Source organism: Odontomachus brunneus, unplaced genomic scaffold (genome assembly GCF_010583005.1).
Source record: "Odontomachus brunneus isolate Ranch 3 - 2012 unplaced genomic scaffold, Obru_v1 Obru_scaffold_041, whole genome shotgun sequence".
In the NCBI taxonomy this organism is placed as follows: domain Eukaryota; kingdom Metazoa; phylum Arthropoda; class Insecta; order Hymenoptera; family Formicidae; genus Odontomachus; species Odontomachus brunneus.
This window is the reverse complement of record NW_022639491.1, coordinates 206,412-227,881: the sequence shown is the minus strand read 5'-3', so window position 1 is coordinate 227,881 and position 21,470 is coordinate 206,412. Positions and strand designations below refer to the sequence as shown.

The window sequence follows — 21,470 nt, the reverse complement described above, 5'->3', positions numbered from 1 at the left end:
CCACCCATTTTTGCGGAATATTATTTCAGCACGTCGTTGCACCGCTTAACCCACACTATATACACATACATGTATAGAGCCACACATATACACACACTATTCGTGGAAGAGCGAGATAGCCTATACTATTCTCTTTCTTGCAGGAATTTGACAAAATCTTATGGCCAGTCTCTGATTGAAGGGTCTCTAGTCTGTGCCATAGACGTAGTATACATGGACCCCGCATACGGTTAGAAAAGTGAAGCCAATATGTACGGCCCCTCTCTGTTCTCTGTCTCTTTCTGCACAGACAAAGTGTGCAATAAAATTTAAGTAAGACTTTTACTTGCCAGTCTAGTCGGGGTGTTGCGTAATAATATTGCGCTCTATAATATTATGGAAACGAGAAATGGATGCACGCGCAACAAAAAAGTGACAAAATAAGAAGAAACCTATAGTCCCTCTAGTTCTCTTTCTAGATGTTGGCTTCACTCTGGCTGCGTTCCTTTTGGACGTTCACGCGCTTTAAGGCTCAGTTCCACAACCTCCGTTTAACTTTAACTACCGGTTAAGTCTCAACAGTGATTGGTTAATTCTGATTAACTCTTCTTAACACTAAATGCGATTGGTCAAGTCCAATGGAATAACCGGTTAGTTAACTAGAGGTTGTGGAACTGAGCCCGAGCGCTTATAAGCGTCACTCTATCTTTCTTCCGCATCTAATGAGCGATAAAGATAGAATGGTGCTTACAGCGCGTGAGCGCCCAAAAGGAACGCAGTCTCTATTAAGGTACCTTTAAATAGGAGCGTTAAACGTTAAAGCGTTAGCCAATCAACGTATCAGGTCCCAGAAGTATATTTGTAGTTTTTGCGGAAAGTGGCACGTTGATTGGCTACTGCTTTAAAACTCGACGCTCGATGCTTCCATGTAAAGTGTCCTTTAGATGACAGACATAGGGCATACGGAGTCCATGTATACTATATCCATGGCCTGTGCAGTTGGTAGTCTGATACGGGCTTAAGGACTGATTTTTCAATAGCAGTTTAAATTTGGATTTAAGTTTAAACTCTATTCTATAACAATGCGTTTGTTTTATTTAAACAGAGTTTAAGTTGAAATCTAAGTTTAAACTATCATTGAAAAATCTGTCTTAAGTTATTGCCAGTTCTTTGAAATATTTTCTTCTTGAACCGCAAATAACTATTGTAACGTATTGTAACTTATTGCGTGAAAGAGATGAAAAACAAAACAGAGACGCTTGTTTATAGCGAATTTGATAGCTTGCACAAAAGCGCACTGAGCGCACGCTAAAGCTTGTTTACAGTATATTCTTATATTTAAGATCGTGTTTTAAATACATATTTAAAAACATTTTAGTTAATAAAATGATTCGTACGGATGTTGTACATATTATATTATTGGTTAAAAATATTTGAGAATTTATTTAAGACAATCTTTAAATATAATAACATACTATAAACAAGCTTAGTGCGCACTAGTGCAAGCAACCGAATTCGCTATTAGCGATTAACTCGTCTCGTGCCTATCGCTGCGTGATTTGCTCATCAGTAATGAGATAGACAGAGCGCTTGGTCATCTATTCTTTTCTAACTTACTATTATAGTAGTAGAGCGACACACACATGAATTAGACATGCTGTTTTCACCAAAAAGTCGTCTAACAGGTGTAGTTTAGACACATTTTGTCAGGGGGCGTGTCGGAAAATGTGTCTTCTGAAATCCTTACGGGATAATTGTATCAGGTTTCCCTCTACAATAATATTTTAATAATTCATTATTCTTTTTATATTATTGTGAAGCGTGCCAGTCGGTGTCGCGCGGATTGCTTGACGCAATGGCGGTGTGAGCGTTACTGCAGCTGAGCTGTTACTGATGTTATTAAATTAGCATAAGAGAAGCAAACATGATAGCCAAACAAAATCAGCCGGTTGACGATGAAGATAATCAATCGCGAATAAAATTGATTGCGGAAAAACGAAAGACTTTGGAGGAAAAATCTGCTGAGGTATCGCATACTTGTCATTACTTTCAATGTATTGTTTTACGTAGGTGTAAGCTCAGCTGAGTTTATTCTTGTGTCAGTCTTGTTAAGTTTTTTCGATATATATCAAGGGTCATGCATGTCTCAACTTTCAATTAAGGTTACACGTGTATGATTTCTAACCTCACATATAAAATGTATAAGATTAAAAATTGAGTCTCTTGAAGATCAAATTGTTCAACCTCATTTTTTGTAAATTTCTAAACTTCATTTTTTGTATTTTTTTTTTTTAGAAATTATATAAATACTATTCATATACTCTTATGTTAAAATTAAGGAAATTATAAAGTGTAGAATTGATCAATATTTGAGTTTTGAGAATTTTAATTAGGGAAAATCTCCCAATAAATTGTACTTATTTTGGTAGTACTTGTATAGAAATCTGCCCCAGAATATTGAGTAAGTCATTTTTCAACAGTAATAAATAAATGCCAAAGCATACGTGACTCCTTTAGTACACTATATTTTGTTCTATTTTTTGTCATAGTTACTTAATTTCATTTTCATTTTTTGTCATAGTTACTTAATTTCAAATTTAAATATATTTTAAAACAATATATTTTTATTATTATTATTAATAGCAAGATACATGTATTACTTTATGCAGCATGTAGCTAATAAAGAAAGATTAATATTTTCAAATAGCAAGATAAGCTAATTTTGGAGTTATTAATAATGTTTACAACTGATTTTGTGGAATAAAATACTATACTGAAAAAAATAGTAAATTTAAATTTTAAAAATAATTTTCTTGACCATAATTTACATAATTATTTCTCTATGTGATTACACATGCTAAACATTTTTTCCTTAGTGTAATATCACCGTGAAATCATTTTCATATTTTTGTAATATTATAAAGTCACAATAAAAGAATACAATTTGCAGATTCAGGCAGAGATTAGGACCTGCTTTGAGGAGCTAGTAGAAGTCCTACGATCCAGGGAGAGACAATTGCTGCGTCAAGCAGAAGCCATTCACAGACAACAACTCTCACTGGTAGAAACATCACTGGATTTCCTGCCGTCATCGATAGCGGTTCTGGATGGTAAGAGCGAGCTGGAGGAACAAATATGTCGGTTTGGTAATATCGATATACACGGAGCGAACGGTATCACGGTGAAGGACGTGGAGCCGTACAAAGTCGTAGACTATCAGGATGCCAACAAGGATCACGTCAGTTTCGATAAGTCGATCACATGCCAGAAGATCAGAGATCGCTTGAGTCTTCCACGTTACAAGGATTTTGTATCCGACTACAAAACTCTGCGTATCTCCAGCATGCCGCCTGCTTTCCTCATCGAGAATCAACTGCGAGACGCGCGAAGCGTAAAAGGTAACTCGTTAATGCGTCTCAGCAACACTTTGTCTTTATCAGCTTGCTCGCCGCTTTTAATTATAAAACGCAAGCTCGGCTTAACGCACGTATCCTTGGACGGATTACACGCTTTTGACAAAGCGTATCCACGGAGTGTACGGTCCTTTGAGATGTCCCCAGATCTGCAAGACTTGGCGAATGAAACGACGGAGGACGATTTGCAGGAACTCGACAAGAAGGTCACGAGTCAAAATGATGCCAAAGCGATCAACGGATGCCCGAAAGAGCAGGAGAAGAGTTGTGAGCATCCAATGCAAGTGCAGCATTGGTTACGGCAGATTCTTGCGGAAACCGAGATAGAGCCAGCGATTCATGAAATAGGACAATTTTCGGAAATATCCAATGTAAAGCTCTGCAATGAGCTGTAATACTATTTGCCGGCGTTTCGATCGGGGGCCAAGGTTTCCACAGTTATGGAAAGCAAAACCGAGAAGGCTGATCTACCTTAGACTTACATACTGAATATTTTTAATTAATACGACCTTTATGCAAAAATCGATTGAAAATCGATTGAAAAGATGATATTCCTTATGTTGTGGCCTTTTTGTAATCAAAGAAATACGAAAAAAATGAAAGAGAATATGAGTGACAAAAAGTGAGTAAGAGAAGAGAAGAGATAGAGAGAGTAGGAGAAAGAGAGAGGGAAAGTATAAGAAAAAGATTTATTGTGCACATCGAACGCGATAAACTTCAGTGTCTCGGCGACAGATGTTCATCACGATATTCTTTGTTTTATACAAGAAACGTGTTCGTCGTTCGTGAAATATCGAACAAGTCGATTAGTGCCCTTTCGAAAAGTGTCGCTTAACATGTCCGAATTATACAATTTATAAGACTGTTTATTCTACTAAACAACATCGCGTATTTATTGTATCGTAGTTATAAGTTTTCAGTTTATAATGCGGCCTGCTGTCTTGTGCGTAATTGACCATTGTTAGTCGAGTGGTGGGATTCAATATACGATATATCGTTCTACGGATTCAGACAGCAGACGAAAGCACGATGATACGAGTTTTCTTTCTTTTTTTTGTTTGTTTTGTGGAATAAAATTGACGATTGTACATTGTTGTAAATAATTGAACAATCAAATTCATTGTCACATCGCAATTCCGACTTTTTCTCTGCACTTACGTAATTAGATTGTGCGTATTGCATATACTTGTCGATTATAGTATAATCGACTGATTCATGACATTGAGTGCTCAGTTATCGAAGATATAGTCAAAGCTCCAACAATTATTTATATTAAACAGGAATGATCAAAGTTTTTTTTATATTTGTACGTTTTACTGTCGCTCACCCGTTTCGAACAGATTTATATTACGTTGAGTATGCTTTCGTACATCGTTTTTAATACTGTGAGCAGATAAGATCTTTAATAAATTAATATCGTTTGTAAGATTGCACATAGAGTAAAAAATGACTGGTAATACCCATCATTACATTAATCAACTCACATTTGCGTGTCCACATGGGATTTATTTATTGTTGGTTTCATTTTTTCTTAACCCTAAACTGTATAATTGCGACATATAATCTTTGATATTGACACGGTGAAATATCTCCGTAAGATTATTCGAGATCCGCCTCTGAAGATTTCCTTCGAGCAAATAACTCATAAGTTCTCATAGCATTTCGATAGATTTATTAGAATAATATTGAAATTTCATTACAATAAAGTTTGTATATAAATTTAGTATACCGATATGTACGCGTTAAATTGTTTTATACTGTTTAGGGTTAATCGAGTGCGTATATATACGTGTTTATATTCATTTGTCGATCGCTTCATTAATTATTCAAATCAGAGGAAAGAACGGTTTGCTAGAAAAATAATTTTATCCTGACAAAATTCTCATCGTTCTTACATCGAGCTTTACAATACAGAATATATGTATATATGCGACATATATATACATCGCATAGGTATCGAGCTACCGCGAACAAGCAGATCGGCTATGACACCAACATCACGAATGTATTATTGCTGTTAATCCTTTTGCTGGTAAAACGAAGAAGACGATTCTGAATGTGAAGTGATTGGAATCACGAGCATTCCATAAACAACACAGAACACTGATAAAGAATTAACAACAAAAGCCGATCTCCGTGTCCTTAGCGGTCGAATATAAAAAAGAAATCTCGAAATATCAAATCTTTCCTCGCCAACTTCGCAAAAAATATCAAACAAAAGAAATCAGCACCTTTGTGTGAGTAGTGAGTACTACATGCAACGACTTTTATAAAATACACTTTGTGAACAACACGATATCCATGATATTGAAATAACGATGGAAAAAATGAAATTAATTTTATAACAATTTTAAAAATGTAAAAAGTGTATAGGTAGATATACAAATCATACTTGAAATTTTAAAAGAAATGATCATAGAATCTTAATAATAATGAATTATGAACTTTATAATCTCTGAATACATATTAATCGATTTTTATTATTTAATGACGCTATAACTTCTCATTATTGAAAAAAAATATTTGTTATTCTATAAAGAAACATATTTTTATATAATGTAAACAGTTCTTGTGAATTATCATTATGCCGTCCAGTGTTCCACTCAAATCACTTGCCTTTGTTACGAAACATTATTCTCTTTAATCTTGAAAATAAAAAACCATATCTACTTATGTTGAAGAAAGGCAGCTTTTATTACACGGGACAAAGTATTTCTATTATCAGTGCTTATTACTTTGGACTTATCTTTTAGCATTGTTGTTTTTTTTCATCAAGTTGACTTTAAAAACAGATTCTCTCAAAAATATAACAGAAGAAAACGCGCAATTTATCAATCATTATGTTGTAAAATGAATTAGATTAATATGATAGTTTGATTTGCCTCGCTCAGGAACTAATTTCGTTAATTAACAAGGCTAAACTAGGGAGTAGCTTGGGTCATAAGAGGGGTAGCAGATTGTGAGGAGGCTGTTTTGGCGTGGTCCTCCAGGTTCTGCCTGAACATCCTTTACTCCATCATTTCGGTGAGACTTGATAGAAAATCCAGTCCTCGAAGAAGGATGGGACGAAGGCGCGATCCTTCGTGAACGTCACAGGCACGCATAGTTGCGACAAGACTTCTTCGTACATTTTCAGAGATTCCGGACAGGATGCACCGTTGCCCTACGTCCAGAGAACATACATACATATATACATGGATAAGTAATATATTTAAAATTCTTGTATATAGATTTGTTGGTGAAATTTCCAGGTACTGACTAATCGTTCTACGTTCTGCTTACAGTTATGTTAGAGACAATTTGGGATAACGACGAAGACACTTACGTGTGTCATATATTTGCCGGTGGGCTTCAATACTTTCATGGAAGAATTGAGAATTAGTCTAATGAAGTCCCAAGCATCACCGTGTGGCGTTGTACTAATAGGAATGTCCGTCAGGTCGCCAAAGACGTAATCAAACTGACGGCCTTCTTCGATCATATGCGCCAATGCTTTCGCACAATCGCCGACTATGATCTGTAAAGTATCAATATATCTATGAGTTTAAGACTTCAAAATTCATGAGAGAGAAAGAGAGTCATCTCCACTCTTAATCTCAGATATTTAATTTATTATTCGAGAATTCAAAATTATGCCTCACCTCGTAATTATCACCCTTTCTTTTATCCAGGCAGTCGCCACATATGCTTCTCATGTGCTGACTACAAGCTTTCATAACAATATCATCAATCTGCAAAAGAGACACAAGAAGCGAATACATTACGCTATCTAGTTGCTGTTAAGTTTTAGTATGTCATCAATTCGCATACTTCTAGCATTGTGATAAATTTTGGCTTCTCCTTAAGCAATTCCCATAATAAACCGCCGTCACCACCACCGAGTATGACAATTTCCTTGCCGGCATAGTTCTCTTTGCCACGTTGCATCAGTGTCTCTGTGTATATGAGGTCTGCCTCGGACATGTCTGCGGAAAGACATAACTTCGGTGAGATTGTGGATTGGTGAATAAAGTCAGAACGTAATGCGACTTACTCTGTAGCTCGTCCAGTACCAGCAGATTGCCTAGCGACTTCGAGTGGACGATTTGTACCTTCTGATATGGCGACCTAGCCTCGAACACGAGCTTGTCGATGTCATACTCCAATAGGCGTTCGTCTTGAATAAGGACAACTTTTATTGGCAATACTTGTCATCGATTCGCAATAGCACTAACTTAAAGCATGCTTTGATACATACAGAACATTGCGAATAATAATAATAATAGTAATAATAATTATGAAAAGAAACAGGGGGTATCGCAAGGCAAAGCTAATAAACACGCAACGTTAGCATCATAACCAGACGGAAAAAATGATGTGAAGGTATTGAAAGATGCTATTTTAAAACTGAGCGTTTCGTCATGCAAGAACAAGACACACGATGTCCTTAGGTTAACGCGGAGTGACACGATGGACGTTCCAGACTTGAATCGAGCCGAGCACTGATTCTCGTGTAGATATTACTGGCGAGAAAGAGGTGTCTAGAATCAGAAATCGCCAAGCCTAAACTTTACAAGCTTCAAGTACGAAATTATACATTTCGAAATCAATCTTAAATGGTGTGTGGCTTGATGAGTTTTGATCTTAAACGCCTCGAGTATTCAACACTTCTAGGACGCTGTTTGTTCGCACAACGTATCTTTTTCTTCTTTTTCTTTTTTTTTTTACTTTTTTTCATAAAAGAAACAAAAGCGAGGCGTGAGGACATTTATAGTAACAAATATTTAAGAATATTAAGATGTATAATACTATGGATCTTTTTTTTTATTCGATTCGACTGAGCCCCTTAAGTACAAGCAGATTGCCTCGTAAGAACGGCCACGTTAGCAGCCTGGTCCGTAAACATAATTATAAATAAAAACTCACCGGCGGTAGGATAGTATCTCTCAAAGGATCCACCGCGTTTAATCGGGGTAAGCGTATGCGACCGTGTAGCGGTTGCCGCTGCCTGCAACGCCGTCTCCAATTCTTTTGCCAACTACCACGACCGGCCATCATCACCATGATCATCATCGTCATCACCGTCATCATCATGATTTATCATCATCATCATTATCATCATCGTCCATCATGATTATCATCCGTCGTTATATTTATCATCATCATCGATCATTATCATCATTATCATCATCATCATCATCATCACCATCATCATCATCATCATCATCAAGCCGAACCAACGAATGAACAGAACAAAGGCACTATCTTGTAAAACGGAATCGCTACACTCCTTGCTGTTAAGGAAGCTAAAAAAAGGTGTCGAGATCTGGCAAGCCATGATATATGGCAAGGGCTTATTTTTGTCCAACAAAATGATACCGTAACAAGCGGTAAAACGTAGTAATATAATGAGAAAAAGTAATTGTGTCTGTATATGTATGTATGTGAATGACCCTATTATTTTGAGCCGTACGACTAAAAGTGTGACGATTTGAAGACAATATAGATACAAGAACCTAGCGATCTCGGCAGCTGATAGTTCGCGAATACAAAACTGAGAGAGATTAGCACACCGTAGAAACAAGATCTCTTAAATTGCTTCACGACTGCAAGTGTAGGAAGTAAAAAGGCTCCGTGATCATATTAAATTGAGACAAGCGCAATGGAACTTTAAAGCTAAACGCAGATGGGTCTGTACAAACACATATTGGACATTATCAAAGAGCCTTAAACATTATCGAACAAACGCTAGACATTTTAGCCCATTTTGCACATCTTTAATGATTTGGAAAAGTTGCTTATATGTACATAACAATTTGTTTTTATTGCCTTTCTGTACCCAATCATCAAGGGAATATCTCCAACAATGAAACATATCGAGTAACATATTTAGAAACTTTTACTCGTACAGCCAGAAAAGGCAAGAGAACAATTGTAGACATAAATATATATATATATATATTCATATATATATGTATATATATATATTTTTTTTTTTAACATTACATATTGAAATAAATAATTAAAATCTTTTTATGAACAAATTGAGTGCTGGATAGAAAGTCTGGGCTGAAAACGTAACAGTGCTGGGATAAAATTAAGTCAGCATTCCTGGCAAGCGGCCTACCCTAAATATCTATTAGTGACAGTCAAATAGCGTTTGTAATTCTATGCCAAATATTCCACGATATAAATCTACAAGTAAATATATGTAGATATATGTTAGGAAAAGTAAACGAGGAACAAAATCTAATTGAGGGAAAGCATTTTCTACCTGATAGCGTCAGATAGAGGTCATATATGGTTCCTCGTCTTACTGGCGGTAAACGCTTGCTGCGCTGGCTGTTCAAAGCCGTGGCAATATCAGCTTCCAAGTATCGCCACTGCTATAACGTTCTGTCAGTTATGCCATATTTCTCGTTTCCGTTATAAAAAGAAATGCCTATATTCTATTGCTTTGCGTTTTCTATTTAATTTTAATTTTAATTTGGGCTGGCTTTAGTTTTGTCCCGCAAAGATTGATTTGTTCAATAGCAATTGATTGACAAAGTTGTTAAGAATCTCTAATGAGAAATCCATGCTCCCTATTTTTGCTTTTTCTTTTTAATGTATTGGCAAGTTCCTACAATTTACTTCCTATCTTTTCCCTTTTTCTCCTTTCATATATTCTCAAAGGAATTTTAATGGCTATGAAACTTTAGCCTAGGAGAGCATATTAAGCTTTTCGTTGGTGTTTGTTTTTGGTTGTTGCAAAAAAAAGGAAAAAGAAAGAAATGGGTATTTTGTCGCTTAGCAAAGTTTCTACTAATTTGGAGCATCCTACCTCGAAACTCAGAAGTGGCTCTTCATTGTCTTCTTTGTAATACTCGATGTTTAAGGTAATCAGACCTTCTGTGTATCCTCTGACAGTGATCAGACTGCTCCTGGGCCCAGTGTATAAAACAAGCAAACTGCCATCGACATTGAATTCTGTCAAGGGCTTGAGACCCGTGAAATGTTCTGCCAGTACATTGGAAATTGCTGTTTTTAGGTTTGATCGCTTCTCTATATCAGCAATCATGCTACCAGATACAGTAAAATCCAGAAGTACTGTATGGGCCACCATTGTTCCTGCAAGTATTAATATATTTACTCTGCTGCTAATGTAGAATACAAGTTATACTGCTGGTATTATTAGTGTTCTATCTCTCATGCATTTACTGCAGATATCTAATCAGGTATATTTACTGCATATTTTATCTTATCACGAAGGTGCATAGGCTCACATGAACTATATCAAATGCTCCTAACGTGACTTTGAAATTTATTTAGTGACATATTTTTTTGTGTATTACATCAATGTGCATCTATTTAAATATTCCGATGGCGTAATGTTTATATGCAAATATCAAACCGGTAAAAATGTGTCGGGTTCAGATTTGTGTACCAATGGCACGCGATGATGATTGCATTAGATTTATTAGAGAATAGATAAAACACGACGATCGGTATTAGGTTCTCTTTCACATACCAATAGCATCATGAATAAAGTTCCTCAAAATTGTACGTTACAGTTAAGGTCACGAGGGCGTGAAACGTGCTTAATAATGGTTATACGGAAAAGGAAAACATTATATAATTAATTCTTCGATAAATATTACGTAATTACTGAGGAGAAGAGGACTGTAATAATATTAATTGATCGGACAAAGAATCGATATATGATTGACGAGCCGACGATCACTCGTTTGTTTATACTCACTTCTAATTATGCAATAATATTTATCACGCTACCAGCTCACACACAGGTGAATGCTCGATTCCGCTCGACGTTGCCTCGATTGTGCTGCTAGCAACGCGAATCGATATATCACATCGTAATGATTGTCGCGGTATATCTCGAAATTCAAATAAAGTGCACATTCTGATTCATCGCACGAATATTGTCTAATTCTTGGGATGAAACAATGTTAACACATGATGTTCGCTCAAGGCTTAAGGAAAACACAGCTCGAAATCAGACGGCCACGTTTAATGCCAAGATCCAAAATTAAACCTAAGGATTTCGAAATACAAACGCTTTCGAAATACCTCAAATAGTAATAAAATCATGTCGGCTTTTTGCCTAATATAATAATTATTATTCTGTACGTCATTTGTGCCCATTTTCGAAATAGAACTATTTATTTATTAGCTGCATCCACTTTTTTAGCATTAATGATAAGATCGTTATTTCGTACCTGTTTGTGCTATAGCTACAATTTTTTGTGAATAAGAAATCTGTGTATGGATTTACTAATAATATTAAAAAGAATAATAATGTTTACAATCGATTTTCTTTTTTTAATATTACAATATATCCTGCTTCTTTCTTTTAATTTTGTCTCAGTGTACTGTATTTCTTAATTTTGAAGAACATTGCTATATTTCTGTAAATCGATGAGTTACTAAAACTCAGTTACATTAACATTATTTTGGCTCTGAACGAAACTTAAACATGTATCTATTTTTCTTTCTATATAAGTAAAAATAGACATATTTAGGTCTCGCTTGAAACCAAAATAACGTTGGTGCAACCGGCCTTAAATACAGAAATCCTCCAAATACAGAAATCTGTCTAACCCGTTGTCGGAAGCGCAACTACTAACTTTATCGAGCGAATTTTGAGTATAGAAAAGCAAATAAATGTACCATTTCTAAAAGTTAAAAAATGGTTAAAAAGTGGTAACATTTTAACGTAGCTAAAATCGAAAACGTAGATTTCTCTTTAATAGTTATATGCTGTTACATTTCTTCTTTTCTTATAGCGTTTTCGACTGAAATGTGTTTAGATCGTTTCGGGAGCGATTAATGGAGCCTTCTGGCCTGCCTAACGAGCTCTAATTGACTAGTAGAGTCTTATAATGTCATTAATCACTCCCGAAGCGATTTAAACCCGCTCCAATAAAAAACTACTAATTGAATACAGAGTAATTGTTTGTGTCCTGTTTTAACTTAAGCCAACGGCACACGGTGCTTGTTTTCATGCTGGATTGCTTCCTGGATGAAAATACTCTGTTTTGATTGGTGCATTTCCATCCAGTTTTAGAAATACACAAATCAGAACAGAGTATTTCCATCCAACAAGCAAACCAACACAAAACAAGCATCGTGTGGCTTTACTGGATGCTTTTCAATTGCTTAACACATCTTGACATACACGTACACAAAACCAGTTTATTGGTCACATATTATCTAAAATATCTTGTAAGATAACATGCAATCAATAAACTGGTTTTGTGTAACACAATGTACGCAACTGTAAAAGCACACAATATCATTATATAAGGCGCGTTCCACTTAATGCTCGTAACGACGCGAGCATCATTTTATCCTGAGGCGTTTTTTCGTTTCGTGATCACGATACTGTTTGGTTGGTTGGTTTGGTCCACTTAACGCTTGCAACGAGCAACAAAGATAGAATCATGATGTAAATATAAAGGTGTACCAGTCTTATGAGGTGTTTTTTCGTTTCGTGACCACGGTAGCATTTGGTTAGTTTAGTACACTTAACGCTCGCAACGCCTCGAGCAACAAAGATAGAATGACACTCGCGGCGATGTGAGCATTAAGTGGACCAAACTACCAACCAAACGCTACCGTGGTTACGAAACGAAAAAAAGCCTTTTGTTGCTCATTGGATGTTAAACAAATAGTATGTTTGACTGGTTCTGTGTTATTCAGCCTACGTTTATTAGTCGAACAAGTACTTATAAGCTTTATTGGCTAGTAGAGACTTATGACGTCATTAATTGCTCTTGGAGCGATTAGCCCAGGGCCAGTCGAACATGCTAAAAGATAGAATGACGCTCGCGTCGTTGCGAGCATTAAGTGGAACACACCCATAGAAGTAGAATGGGCATGCGGTTTTATTGTTCTACCGGAAATTGTACCTAACGAATGTAGTTCAGATATATTTTCTCAGAGAGCGCGTCGTAAAATATATCTCATGAAACCTTTACGATATGACCGCTATTAATGTATCTCTGGTTTTATACCGATGGAATTTGTCCAATTGTTTACAAACTTTCGTTATGCAAATTGCTTCCGTGTAATTACGTGTCAGTGTAAATATTTTACGTAAAATTGACAAGGATGGCAGTTACTATTGGTGAGATTCCCTTGATGTTTTAATTATTTATTACGTACTAGTTTTGAAAGTGCAATGAATGAAAATCAAAACTCAAGATTAACGAATGCTGACATAAATTTCAATTTGCATTACAGATTCTGTGATATATTTGTGTCTTGTGGCAGTTTTGTGGGGTGTAACTAACCCATTTATCAAAAAAGGGGCCCAAGGTTTGGAGGATATCAAGGCCACATCTGCTTACAGACAATTTATTAAGGAAATTGTGTTCCTTGCAACAAGCTTAAAGGTTTGTTACATTTCCATTAGAATAATTTCTTTGCAAATATTGTATAGTCTCAGTAATGTTTATAATTGACTTTCTTAATATTGCAGTACATGTTGCCTTTTCTTCTTAATCAGTGCGGCTCAGTATTGTATTTCTTAACTCTGCAGAATACTGATATATCTCTGGCTGTGCCAGTTTCAAATTCCCTTACTTTCATATTCACTGCGATCACAGGCTGGTTCCTGGGTGAAGAAAAAGTACATAGAAGTAAGTAAATTTGAAATCTTGATGGAAAGAAGTGTCAGAATCAATTAATCATTTTTGCAATTGCAAATATTTGCAATTAATCATTTTTGCCTCTTAGATGCATATATAGGAATGATACTTATGCTATGTGGGACAACATTGTGTTGTTGGGACAAGCTGAATACAACTGAAGTTATGACTTGAAATTATGACAATCAAGTGTACCTAGCTCTCTTTCTGTTGTACCTGTTCCTTCTAATCACCTTCATTCTATACGTGCGTATCCACAACCTGCCAAGTAATATATCAATGAAAATGTCTTGAATAAGATGTATACATTTTACTTTAAACATCTTATTTGAGACATCTCAATTTTAAAATATAGTTTCAGTGAGGCTAATTAATCAAAGTGATTTCATTTTGCTTTTTGTGGCAGGGTTTCACATGACAAAACGAAACTAAAATAGATATAACTTATAATACATACATAACCTCTATAACCTATAACAATATATTTTTATTTATAATTATGTTGAATTGTGTACAAAGAATCTACGAACTAGTTATCAAATATATTAAATATTTAATAAAGAATGTTGCAAAGATTGCAATATTAAATATTTTATATATGATTTTGCGTTAAAGCTTTAATTTTAAGTATTAGTATTTGTTAAACATTTAAAAATTTTTATATCTGATAGGCTAGATCGGAACAAGCTAGATCCGAATAGGCTAGATTCTCCTGCATTTTATATTTTTAATTAAAAAAAAAAAATAGTTGCAACTAGGATTGCAACGATATCTTGAAATGTCGATAACGATATTATCGTCAACCAGAAATTTCGATAATGATAATATCGATAATTTCGAGAAATATTGATATTTATATCGAAAATAACGAAGTAAAATTCCCTAATTTATATGTTTGAGTTTGCGTTGCTTGCATTTAGTCTTTTCGCTCTTATTTTTCTTAGTATTCGAATATCCCCTTATCCACAACCTTGCTTTAATTCTTAAGCCATAAGAAATTGACCAACCACAGTTGATTATTTGTAAAATAATCGATTGTGGTTAGTCAATTTATTACGGCTTAAAGATTAAAGCAAGGTTGTGAACAAGGGGTGAATCCGTCCGAATATGTCCGAATCGATGGTTCGTATTCATAGTCAGATCTTATATTTAAGATCGTCTGAAGTACATAAATACATATTAAGAACGCAATTGTCGAAAGATGTCGATTTAGCTAGGACAATATTAATATTTCATATCAGGGAGGAATTAATAGCGTATTTTTCTCGTATTACTATTGAAGGAACTGACCATATAACGATATCATGCTAATCGAAAGTTAAATACCGACGAAAGGTAATTTAGCTTAGATCATTTAAGCACAACGGTTATCATTCGATGTTATTTTTCAATATTTGTTAGTAACTTCCTCCGCTATGTGGCGTACAGTCTCTAAAGACAAATGGAAATTGCAACATGTCTCAAGTAAGTAAGACGAATATTAATTTACGAATAAGGGCGGTTCTACATTAGTTGCAAGTTGCAAAAAATTGATCAATCAGTCAATTTTTCTTTAGTCGCAAGGAGAATGATCGACTGTGATTGGTCAATTTTTTTTGCGACATTTCCACTGTGCAAATAATAAATGTAGCAGAAATATTTCTGCTACATTTTTGAGCTATTATGTAGAAGAAACGTTTCTGAGTAGGATATTAAACATATATGTTACGAATCTAATGTGTAACGTTTACTATTTGCACAGTGGATTGCGACTTACAACTAATATAGAACCGGTCTAAGACCGATTCTATATTAGTTGCAAATCGTAAGGTCGCAAGAAAATTGACCAATCACAGTTAATTTTTCTTTGGTCGCGAGAAGAATGATCAATTGTGATTGGTAAATTGCAATACTGTGATTTGCAACTAATGTAGAACCGGCCTAATGGTCGTTCTATATTAGTTGCAAATTGATTGCAACTCTTGTTGCGACAGCCAATCAGAAGCGTCAGTAGCACCATTGATGCTTCTGATTGGCTGTTGCAATAAGAATTGCGTCTGCTTGCGATCGGCTTGTGACTAATATAGAACGACCTTAATAAAACTCGGCGACGAGCAGAAAAAATTCTTCATTATTGAATAGCTCGATCCAACGATAAATTAGGCGGATTTTTATTTTATCGCGTCAAGTGCAGTTTTCTGAAAAAATATAATATCCCAGACAACATAATGTCTAAAATCGAGACCATCTTTAAAATGTCTTTCAGACAATTTATGTATAAATGTCTTTAAGACGTCTTATGTCCCGATTTTAGACATTATGTTGTCTGAGATCACTGACATATTTTTCTATTCGCCCGAAAACACAGCGTTTTGTAACCTCATATCCAGACAGGTAAATACATATTAAGAACGCAATCGTCAAAAGATACACATCGATTCACTTGGGACGATATTAATATTTCACATAGGGGAAGAATTGATGCGTTCATTTTTTGTTCCCCTCGAATTATTAGAAGAGCGCGCTGTAATCGTTTGCACCCCCGATGATCTGCGTTTCGCAGATGACCGTATAATAAAACCATTATTAAGATATTTAACGTCACATGCGCGCGACCACCAGCCACGTGAGTCGAGGTATCGGCGTAATCGCGGCGAACAAAAGCGCCAGCCGATCTCTTTACAGTTATGCCGGGGCACGTGCCCAACATAATTCACCATTGATGGTTATATTCCATTGTAGACTGAGCCCATTACGGCCTGTACGTGCAGGCTTCGAACAAAACGCCGAAATAGTAAATATGTATCCCCGCACCCTCGCCACTGACAACTATTTTCCCAAGATATTTCCGCACGTTACATTGTCGTCGCGTATATACCACGCTTGCCGACGATTTGTATCGCCTAATCCCCCGATCGATCTCGCGTCACGCCGCGCGAATTAATCAACGACGCGTCGGCGCAACGAGACCACTACGAGAGCGAAAACAAACCGCGGTGTCTCTTTCCCGGAATCCGCGAAAGCCTACGTGGAATTTTGTCACACGTGTGATAAATAAAATGCCAAATCTAAAATAAAATTTAATTCTGTTGATGAATTCACATCTGATTACACATTCATACGTATCGTGCATTATTATCTCTGTCTATATTCTTTAATCGTCCTTTGATAGATCCCTCGTCTACTTATCGATTTAATTCTAGCATCCCGCAATTAATTGCGAACGCGCGTGCATATAGACAGTCGGAGACAATCGCGGGACACGTGTCGACACAGAGGAATCCTTAAAACGCGATGCGGCATTTGTTTACGACCTCTGGAGAACTCTGGTGCTCTCGAGTTCGAGTGTTCGCAAGGGTGAAAAGGGCGAAAAGGGTCAGCCGCGTGTAAGCGCTACGGCGATACAAGGGGGTTGAGCACGGGAAGGAGTTTGTTGTTACAGTTAACACTTGTCCAGGGGTAGTTTTGTTTGGGACCGTCAACCCTCTTTTACGTAATTTAGTGAGAATGGAATGAGAAGTGTGAATAGCAAAATTGATAATAATTATGAGTGATTTTAGACGACTGCGTAATCGTATAAGAGTGTGTCTTCATATATGTAAAATTTCGTAACCAGTCAGAAAAACCATAATTTTAATTTAAATTCTCTGCATTTAATTTTTTTGCAAAAAAAAATTCGCAAAATGTTATTTATGTGAATGAGTATACACTTGAAATTACATATTTCGAAATTTCATAATGATATTACAAACATTAGGACATTTACGATAATTTCTCTCCCTCCTGTATGTCTCTCTCTCTCTCCCTCTCTCTCTCTCTCTCTTTCTTTCTCTCTTCGGAAACAAAATAAAAAAATATTTGACCACAAAAAGTTGCCAAATTGATGTGAACCGGTCGTTACCAAACGACGAGAATAATTTCAACCGCAAAAGGTTAATAAATTCTATTGACTAAATTTCATTGGACGTCAACTTGTTTTACCGATTGACTCGTCGGGTTAAAATAATGTCGCATAATCTCAGAATGATCGATTCGCATATACATCGATCGTTATTTCATCATACATGAAATTTAGATATTAAGGAGAAAAATTTTTCTTCGATTTTAATTATCCAAATAGAAACTTAAAAGGTATCCTGAAAAACATTTCTACGAAAAATACATTTGTATAATAGATTTATTATAATAGATTAATTTAATAAATAATTTTATTTAGTAAATTTATTTAATAGATAAGATAGTTTCGAATATACCGGTATTGTACCGTTTTCCCAAGTACTTCTGAAATAAAACAATTATTCTCGAAACGCCTAACGAAATAATTCGGATTGTTGTACAAACGACAGAATCGTGACTTAAATTTGCGATCTAAAGTTTCATATCGGTCCTCCTCGTTGGTTTCCTGCTCGCCTCTTCAGAAGGAGTCGCGCGCGACAGACTCGTCTCGGCGCGATCGCCGAAAGAGAAAAATAATCGGGAATCGATTTCGCGGGGAGAGTGCTGACCACGAAGAAACCCGTCGCCGATTGCTTCGGGATTGTTTCAGATTGCTATTCGAGTGGCAAACACGTTCGCTACGGAATAACGGAAATGGAACACGATGAGGTAGATTCGTCGACGGAGGATACGCGAAGGGTGGTACAAGGGAGAAGAGAAGAGAGAAGGGGAAAGGTGGATGGATGGATGAGTGGGTGCGCGAGGGGGTTGTAATCTGTATTATCCGTCGACTATTAGTGTCGAGAGGATCGAGGGTGCACGGATTACAGTTATTACAACAGATACGAGGAATAACATTATGCGTGACGCTTCCCGCGTCTACTTTCGACCAGACGGCTTGGCGATCTCCCCTTTAAATGAACCTTAACCTGGCCTAAGGTGCGGGAACTCTTCGTGAAAATCGTGCGTTCTAAGCTAAATTGCTCCGATTGAAATTAAGAAGGCGTGTACAGTCGTGGACAAAAAGGTCGTTGTCCGTAATTTTTGGAGTGAGTTTGGGAACTCTTGTTGGAGTATTCTTTTAATAGAAGGCGAATTTTCTTATTAAACAAGATAGAGAATTAAAAATATAAATACATAGAATGGACTACATATAACTCTCTAGGAGGGATGAAGTTAGCATTAGTAAGAAAGAGTAATAGAGAATCAAATATTTCCCTTGTCTAGTTGTCTAGTTGGTGGGGAAAATGAAGAAGGAGAAACCATCGCATGATCAATGCATTTTCTTTTTCTTTCACTTTCGCGTTCTTGTCTCTCCTACATTGCCACCTGCCAATGTACTGACAGAGAAAGCATTTGACTTAGCGCATGTCCTTCAATCTTGTCATCAGCCATCCTGCAAGAGTGTGCAGTCTATTCTATAAGTTTATGGTAACTCCATATTAAGTATAAGTTAACTCCAGAAATTATCGACAATCTTGTTGCCCGCTATCGTACGCGTTTCCATCCTCGTGCAGGTATTTTTTCGTCCATCGTGACTCTCCTCGCGTCACCTACCAGAGTCGATACGCGAATCGATCACGGAACGTAAATACCGTCGACGTCAGTTGAACGGGAAATGAAGGTATCGATGCTTCTCTAAAAAGTGACCATCCCCAGCGGTAACGATACTTCGCAGGGGCGTGACGACATTCACGATGCGAAGGGGCGCCCTTCCTCCCTTTCGTCGGCGAACAACAACTGTCGGCCTATTAAACTAATTGACTACACAGTATGCTGGCGGCCGCAGCGTTGCGTTGGGGAATCGCGTCGCGTTGACTTACGGTCGCGTCGTCGCTTCTTCTCTTTCTCTCTCTCTCTCTCTTTGTCTCTCCCCATCCCTCCCTTTCTCATTACACACACGTCATGCGTGTCGCAACGGAAACCTCGGCGCGTCGATTACGACCCTCGCGCGAAATTTTGCACGCATCGTCACCCCCAAACGGGCCGATGTCGCGCCTCGAGGCCGATGCTCGTTATGCAAATAGCAAACATGGTTCCGCATGGTAGTGCATGCTGCCAAGTGCAGCATCCACGCATCATGCTATTCCGTACGCGCCGGACAATCATTCGCATCCGAATTCATTTCTTTGTTTCATATTGAGATGATAAGTAGAGAGATTTCCGCGGTTGGAGATTCGGAAGAACTCAAATCGCGTGTGGCTATAAGAAGGTCTTCAACTCTCCCAGTGTAGCTGCGAAACAACGGAAATTCGTACGTGTAAGAAAAGACCGACTGTGCGTTTGCGAAGGCGGATCATTCATTAAACACGATAACCACAGGACACACACGTACACATATGCGTACATCACGTGTACCCAAAAGCGAAGCGATCGGCGAGATAGTTAATATGGCTTTGAACACGTCGATCACCGATCTTGCAAATGCCGCAATTATCGAGAGAAGCGCGGCAGTTTCGATTATTGCGGCTCACGTAGAGGTTGCTTTCGCTCCCCTCACCCCCAGCAGATCAGTATCGAAAAGCGAACTTACCAGCACTGCTTCCACCCCCCGCGCGGACGAGAGTGAGTCGATTCTCCTACTAACCGACCGCGTGCGGTCGGTTCGATCGGCGAAGGTAGCTTTAATACCCGACACGCGCCCTCATCAAAGCGATCTCCGGCATTGGGCAGTCCATTGAGATTCGCGCTTAACCACTTCATCTTCTTTCGGCGCGGTATGGCGCGACGGCGCGGTGGAGAGAAGCACAGACGAATCATGTGCAGCTCGTTAGCGCGATCGTTTGGCGCATCGTTATTCCGCGGTCCGCCCGGTAATGGAGCCCGTTTAATTTTATCGACGCGGAAATCGAATGTGCCCGCCACGAATAATGGGTCGTTAACGAGGAAAAGCCCGGACTGACGATGGTCATCCGATTTTCGCGCGTCTTCGCGAGTAGCGCGTTACGGAGATGCAGTGAGGTAAAAGTAGTGATTCCCGGACACGTAGGGTGATTTATCCAATAACACCACTCGACGAATGAACAATTTATAATATTTATTCTATTTTAATATTCTAATATTCTAATATTATCTATGTGACGCAATTTATAGTTCAAGCAAGTAACTAGAGGTAACTCACAAGTTATATGATTATGTTAAAGAAGTGCGTTGCAGAAAATTAATCTAACTTTGCCTTCGAATATTGGAATTTGAAATTTGAATATTGGAATATTGGAATTTGATGCTTAAGTGTTCACTTGCTAGATATGTTATTCTGCAAACTCAGGTATTCTTATTATTTTAGTCTTCAAATACGTCTATTTAAACGTTCGATATAGAATATATGTATATATTAGGACCTTAACTTAGTTTCCGCCCGCAAATGTTAGATGGCAATGCAAACAGTTCTAGTAGTCATTACTAACGAAACAGGTAGTTTGTGATTAATTTCGACATTTCTCGATAACATTCAGTCAGCATACACAATTATTTTCCTAAACAACAATTTCTTTTGCTTTGTGAAAAATGGAACGCGATAAAGTGTTTTTTC

At 37.1% G+C, this 21,470-nt stretch overlaps 3 protein-coding genes across 12 annotated transcripts in view; 2 read left to right on the top strand and 1 right to left on the bottom strand.

The window, feature by feature from the left end:
• The window catches only part of LOC116844468, a 75,579-nt gene extending 71,099 nt beyond the window's left edge, over window positions 1-4,480 (top strand). For 2 of the 6 annotated variants that reach the window (XM_032815994.1, XM_032815995.1), the window contains exons 3-4: window positions 1,800-2,005; window positions 2,930-4,480. In XM_032815994.1, the coding sequence (XP_032671885.1) occupies window positions 1,904-2,005; window positions 2,930-3,787 (960 nt within the window). In that variant the 5' untranslated portion in view covers window positions 1,800-1,903 and the 3' untranslated portion in view covers window positions 3,788-4,480. Of the gene's footprint in view, window positions 1-1,560; window positions 2,006-2,929 lie in introns of those variants that run through there. The other 4 variants (XM_032816000.1, XM_032815997.1, XM_032815996.1 and 1 more) reach the window with 4 other exon arrangements.
• Window positions 4,068-11,340, bottom strand: LOC116844466 (spermine synthase). 5 transcript variants are annotated; one of them, XM_032815989.1, is made up of 8 exons: window positions 11,113-11,340; window positions 10,195-10,481; window positions 9,646-9,754; window positions 7,426-7,548; window positions 7,203-7,357; window positions 7,034-7,123; window positions 6,718-6,909; window positions 4,068-6,555 (listed from the first exon to the last, which is right to left on the bottom strand). In XM_032815989.1, the coding sequence occupies exons 2-8, from the start codon at window positions 10,474-10,476 to the stop codon at window positions 6,409-6,411; spliced, it is 1,098 nt and encodes a 365-aa protein (XP_032671880.1). In that variant the 5' UTR covers window positions 10,477-10,481; window positions 11,113-11,340; the 3' UTR covers window positions 4,068-6,408. The 5 variants fall into 5 exon arrangements, with proteins under 5 accessions (XP_032671880.1, XP_032671877.1, XP_032671875.1 ...); XM_032815984.1 differs by lacking the exon at window positions 9,646-9,754 and adding an exon at window positions 8,298-8,409 and having other exon boundaries at window positions 6,409-6,555; window positions 11,113-11,338; XM_032815985.1 differs by lacking the exons at window positions 9,646-9,754; window positions 11,113-11,340 and adding exons at window positions 8,298-8,409; window positions 10,882-11,106 and having other exon boundaries at window positions 6,409-6,555.
• Window positions 11,341-13,163: 1,823 nt separating this feature from the next.
• LOC116844456 (transmembrane protein 234 homolog) lies at window positions 13,164-14,397 on the top strand. The gene is made up of 4 exons (XM_032815966.1): window positions 13,164-13,500; window positions 13,617-13,768; window positions 13,855-14,014; window positions 14,112-14,397. The coding sequence occupies exons 1-4, from the start codon at window positions 13,485-13,487 to the stop codon at window positions 14,195-14,197; spliced, it is 414 nt and encodes a 137-aa protein (XP_032671857.1). The 5' UTR covers window positions 13,164-13,484; the 3' UTR covers window positions 14,198-14,397.
• Window positions 14,398-21,470: the final 7,073 nt, after the last annotated feature.